Raw genomic sequence first — 5,406 nt, 5'->3', positions numbered from 1 at the left:
AGGAGTCAGTCACTTTATGTGAGGGAGGGGAACGCAAGTAGCTGATGCATACATATTGCAAACTCTGGTGAAAACTACATAGCACTGCTTTTGGAACTAAACTTCATATCTCCAAAATGGTAACTTTACAGGAGAAGGAAAGAACCATCTTTATTTTTAATGTAAGCCAATGGAACCAGAATTTTTTCCAAGTCATTTTGGGCCGTTTCTTTTGATTCATTCATCATGAAATCTACACCCAATGTGAAGGAGAACAGACCTTTTCAAATTATGTCAAAAACTGAAACTTCTGCGAGATAACACTTAAATATAATAGAAGAAATCAATGAAAAAGGGTGAAGAGGGTCTTTAAGGAAACATTGTTACAATATAAATACAAGAATAAATTCACTGTTAATGCAATAAAAAAACTTTATTTGCACAACTGCACAGTAGAAACCTGTATTTACATTAATAATAAAATACATACTTATGCCTACATATAGATAGCTTCATGTGATATACACTTGTGCCAAACAGGACTAGTAAAAAAACAGCCACTGACAGTGTCCATCTTCTGGTCTATCAAAGATAAACAAATGTTCATAGCTTTAGCTGTGTTGTTGGTGATTGGCTGGGATACGCATATAAATAATACTTAATTATAATCTTAATTATATTGAATAAGAGTTTGCTCCCTTGGCTGTGATTTTAGTTTTGGGCTTTAATCCAGAGACCACCCGGCAGCAGTGTGAGAGCCCACAGGCAGGTGTCCTAGGATCAGCGGGTCAGAGTGGACTTGAGGGTCATGCTGACACTGGACCTGCATTTCTCCATCTTTAGGTCGGAAATGGTCCTCTACTGCTTCTTACCTGCACATATTAGAGAGGCCAGTTTGTAAGAACGCATTATGAAGGATGCAGGAAATAATCAATTCAGATTTGGAGGAAATGTAGGGACTCGCCTTTGGATTTCCTTTGGGTTTTTTTCTTAAGCCTATCAGTCAGGGTTCTAACCCAGACACTTTTTGTCGGAAGAGGTGCACAGAGTTTTTTGTCCTTTCTCGTGACAAACCTGTAAATAATAAGATATTTTTAGAAACTTTCACCATGCACACGATTTATAACTCTTACAAATCAGCCTCATGATGATCGTGTATAATATGAACACCAAAAAAATGCTAGATTTGCAAATTGAAAAATCTTAAATGAAACAGTATTTCCCATTACAAGATTATTCAATCTATTCTAGACATTTTTTATCATGACATCAAGTGAAATAATCTTACTACATCTGCGTATTTTGTTCAGAAAATGCTTAGAACACCTAATTGAAAACTGTGCCAACTGGATTTTGTTGTCCTTTGGATCTAGACAGATTCAGCCAAGAGCGCTCTCCCACTGGTCAGGACTTCAGAAGCTGAACTGAAGGCCTCACACATTAGATTCCCAACATGATTATGAAGTGACGGAGGACTGAACCAAACGCATTTTGATTTCCAGTGGGTGGAGGCAATTTCATGAGACAGAACATTACTGTAGGCTTTCTGGAAGTTCTGAATGCATCACTGACTGTGAATACGAGCTGTGGCCTAACCAAGTTTCAGTGAGGTGTCAAAAGAGTCATAGTAAAACTGTAACATACAAGATAAAATTCCTCATAATATCTGTTACAATCTAGAACTGTCCTTATTACAACCCCAATTCCAATGAAGTTGGGACGTTGTGTAAAACATTAATAAAAACAGAATATGATGATTTGCAAATCCTTTTCAACATACGTTCAATTGAATACACTACAAAGACAAGATATTTAATGTTCAAACGGATAAATTGTTTTTTTGCAAATATTCACTCATTTGCCTGCAACACGTTCCAAAGAAGTTGGGACAAGGGCAACAAAAGACTGGGAAAGTTGAGGAATGCTCAAAAAACACCTGTTTGGAACATTCCACAGGTGAACAGGTTAATTGGAAACAGGTGAGTGTCATGACTGGGTGTAAAGGAAGCATCCCTGAAAGGCTCAGTCGTTCACAAGCAAGGATGGAGCAAGGTTCACCACTTTGTGAACAACTGCGTGAGCAAATAGTCCAACAGTTTAAGAATAACGTTTCTCAATGTGCAATTGAAAGGAATTTAGGGATTTCATCATCTACAGTCCATAATATCATCAAAAGATTCAGAGAATCTGGAGAAATCTCTGCAAGTAAGCGGCAAGACAGAAAACCAACATTGAATGCCTGTGACCTTTGATCCCTCAGGCGGCACTGCATTAAAAGCCGACATCATTCTGTAACGGATATTCCCACATGGGCTCAGGAACACTTCAGAAAACCATTGTGAGTGAACACAGTTCGTTGCTCCATCTACAAGTGCAAGTTAAAACTCTGCCATGCAAAGCGAAAGCCATATATCAACAACACCCAGAAACACTGCTGGCTTCTCTGGGCCCGAGCTCATCTGAGATGGACTGACTTCAAAATGAGTGAATATTTGCAAAAATCAATAAAGTTTATCCATTTGAACATTAAATATCTTGTCTTTGTGGTGTATTCAGTTGTATATAGGTTTCTGCAAATTATCGTATTCTGTTTTTATTTATGTTTTACACAACGTCCCAACTTCATTGGAATTGGGGTTGTAGATTAGCACTAACATACTACTAGACATCCCATAGGGGTGCTAGCAAAAAGCATTATTAAAGAGGTGTTTTTTTTTCTTGGGTTTCAACATTTAGGGCCCAAACTGAAGGCCTAACTGTAATAGTCAAGGCTCAGCTAACAAGATCACTTGATAACACTGGGTTATACAAATAAAAATGTTTAGAAATAGGCTGAATAAGCTTATAGTATCCATCCTAACAAAAACCTTAATATATATTTTGTGTAATCATACATAAACAAGATATATGTGTTGCAGTGTATATAATATATAGTAGTGATGCTGATGGTGTATGATATGTGTAATATAACTCACACTGTGGCTAGAACTCTGCAGCCCATGTCTGCTGTCTGCAAGTAGAAAGACTTCACCAGTCTGTGTGGGATGGTTTTGTCCAGAGTGGACAAACAGCAGTCTTCTCCTTCAGCTGTAGCAGACAAATAAACAGTGCATGTCAGATACATACATACATAAATACATACTTGAATGCTAGTGTGTGTGTGTGTGTGTGTGTATATATATATTAGAGCTGTTGAAGTTAACGCTTTAATAACACATTAATGCAATCTCAATTTAACAATAAAAAAAAATATTGCCATTAACACAAATTCTATTTGGCCCTGCGAGTCATCGATAGCTCATGTTGAGACTTGACCATGCGCGGCGTCTCTCATTAAGAGTAGAGGAGTAAGTTTCTGTGTTTACATGCAAAGATTTTTGCCAATCCGACTGAAAACAATCGGATTCCAGACTCAGACTGAGGTGTTTATTCTCACTCTGTTCAACAGTCTGATGAAAATCGTTTACATGCTCGCTACAAGTAATCCGATGCAAAATGACACGCCTGCGTGGAGTAGCTCTTAGAGTGAACGTTACCATGTCAGCGAACATCACGTGAAGTCCAGTCGGTGTGAGATGAGTTTCCAGTTGGCGTCTACTCACTAGCTACGTTTACATGCTGTTTACAGTGCTGTAGCTCTGTGTTATGACACTACATGTCTTTAATGAAGTCCAACTTTGTGTAATTTATTTTTGCTTGAGCAGTACTATGAAGTCCTATAGGCTGTGAGTGAATACAACTTCAGCACAATTAGTTTTATTCAGTTTTTATTTTCTTTTGTTACTCATCTGAACTGAGATACCGTAGTATGTGAGTACATGTCTTATATTTGAGACTACAGCTCCCTAATCTATTACAAATCCAATGTTGTGTTTTGTAGGTTCAGTATTACTGCCTAGTTTGTAAGTGAATAAAATTCCCTTACAGTTTTCTTTTGTCCCAGCAGTTTTGGACATAAGTACATTTAGCATAAAATGTGTTCATCATTTGAATTGTAACATTTCACTTAAAATCCTTATTTACTATAACAGTTACACAGATTTTTTAAAATTTGATTTTAAAATTATTTTGAAAAAATGTGATTAATCGCAATTAACTATACGAAATTCTGAGATTAATCACGATTAATTTTTTAATCATTTGACAGCCCTAATTATATATATATATATATATATATAGAGAGAGAGAGAGAGAGAGAGTAGGTATTATTTGGGTGGTGGATCATTCTTAGCACTGCAGTACACTGATGTGGTGGTGTGATAGTGTGTGTTGCACTGGACTGAGTGGATCAGACACAGCAGTGCTGCTGGAGTTTTTAAACACCTCAGTGTCACTGCTGGACTGAGAATAGTCCACCAACCAAAAATATCCAGCGAACAGCGTCATGTGGGCAGCATCCTGTGACCACTGATAAAGGACTAGAGGATGACCAACACAAACTGTGCAGCAGCAGATGAGCTACCGTCTCTGACTTTACATCTACGAGGTGGACTGTCAAAGTACGAGTGTCTAATAGAGTGGACAGTGAGTGCCCACAGTATTTCAAAACAAGGAGTTTGTCATAAAGTTATGCCTCACTGGTGTATATATTCATTAATATGATATGTAATATAATATCTGACATCAGTGTCTGATTTTAAAATAACAACAGTATGTCTCACCTCCTGCGTAGCACCAGCCGCAAAAGACCAAGAGCAGCAGCAGTAAAGCAGTTGTATGTGCCATCTTGCTGTTATTGACCATCCTGCCTCAGTGTGTCCGCGTTCCTCCTCGTGTGCAGACTCCACTGAGAGCGGCATCTATATATCCCTGCAGTTTAACTTTCACTTTCACACAGCCTTTTTCCTGGAAGACTCGGCCCTTTCACCCGCTTTTTTTTTTTTTAAACAGAGCAGAACTGCCTGCCAAGTGTCCCATTCATTACAACACAAAGTAAAGCTGCAGCACCTTCCATGTGATTTTGCAATGTTCTCGTCAATGTCAAAACTTCTCATGAGAAAAAAAGTCTTTGTACAAGAAAGATCTCTTACAGTCAGTGCACTGTGGCCACCCTCATGGGAATTTCACCTTTTAGGTTTGAATGGGATTGACTGTCATCAGTTTCTTAAGCACTGAATGACTGGATAGAACTTTTAAATGATTGAGATTAATGATGATCCATCTGCAAAAGCAAGAAAAGAGTGAAATAAATGTTTGATTCACACATGAAAAAAATACACTAGGACTAGGACCACAGCCATAAAATGTATAAATATTTTCTTTTCTTTCCACTTTGTAAGCGTTAACATTCGGCATTCTGATCCAGGCTGTCAATTCTGTTGTGACGTCGTTTGTTCTGCGTTTGTTTTTACAGATAATTTTAGCGCACTGAAGCTTTTGCTCAGTGCACTCTTCTATTCAATTTGAGAAAAGAATAAATAATGTTCT

The 5,406-nt window shown here is 37.8% G+C and overlaps 1 protein-coding gene across 1 annotated transcript; it reads right to left on the bottom strand.

Annotated features, from left to right (window-relative positions):
- Window positions 1–393: 393 nt before the first annotated feature.
- Window positions 394–4,795, bottom strand: ccl19b (chemokine (C-C motif) ligand 19b). Its single transcript, XM_017697226.2, has 4 exons — window positions 4,641–4,795; window positions 2,955–3,066; window positions 944–1,053; window positions 394–851 (listed from the first exon to the last, which is right to left on the bottom strand). The coding sequence occupies exons 1-4, from the start codon at window positions 4,720–4,722 to the stop codon at window positions 838–840; spliced, it is 318 nt and encodes a 105-aa protein (XP_017552715.2). The 5' UTR covers window positions 4,723–4,795; the 3' UTR covers window positions 394–837.
- Between the last annotated feature and the right edge of the window lie 611 nt (window positions 4,796–5,406).

Source organism: Pygocentrus nattereri, chromosome 18 (assembly GCF_015220715.1).
Source record: "Pygocentrus nattereri isolate fPygNat1 chromosome 18, fPygNat1.pri, whole genome shotgun sequence".
NCBI classification, from domain to species: Eukaryota; Metazoa; Chordata; class Actinopteri; order Characiformes; family Serrasalmidae; genus Pygocentrus; species Pygocentrus nattereri.
The sequence above is the reverse complement of the archived record's forward strand: the minus strand, read 5'-3'. Positions and strand labels throughout refer to the sequence as shown.

Coding starts and splice junctions, on each gene's coding strand:
- ccl19b (XM_017697226.2), bottom strand. CDS start 4,722: ATGGTCAATAACAGCAAGATGGCACATACAACTGCTTTACTGCTGCTG. Junction 3,067..4,640: donor CGGCTGGTGCTACGCAGGAG/GTGAGACATACT, acceptor TGTCTGCTACAG/CTGAAGGAGAAGACTGCTGT. Junction 1,054..2,954: donor TGCAGAGTTCTAGCCACAGT/GTGAGTTATATT, acceptor TATTATTTACAG/GTTTGTCACGAGAAAGGACA.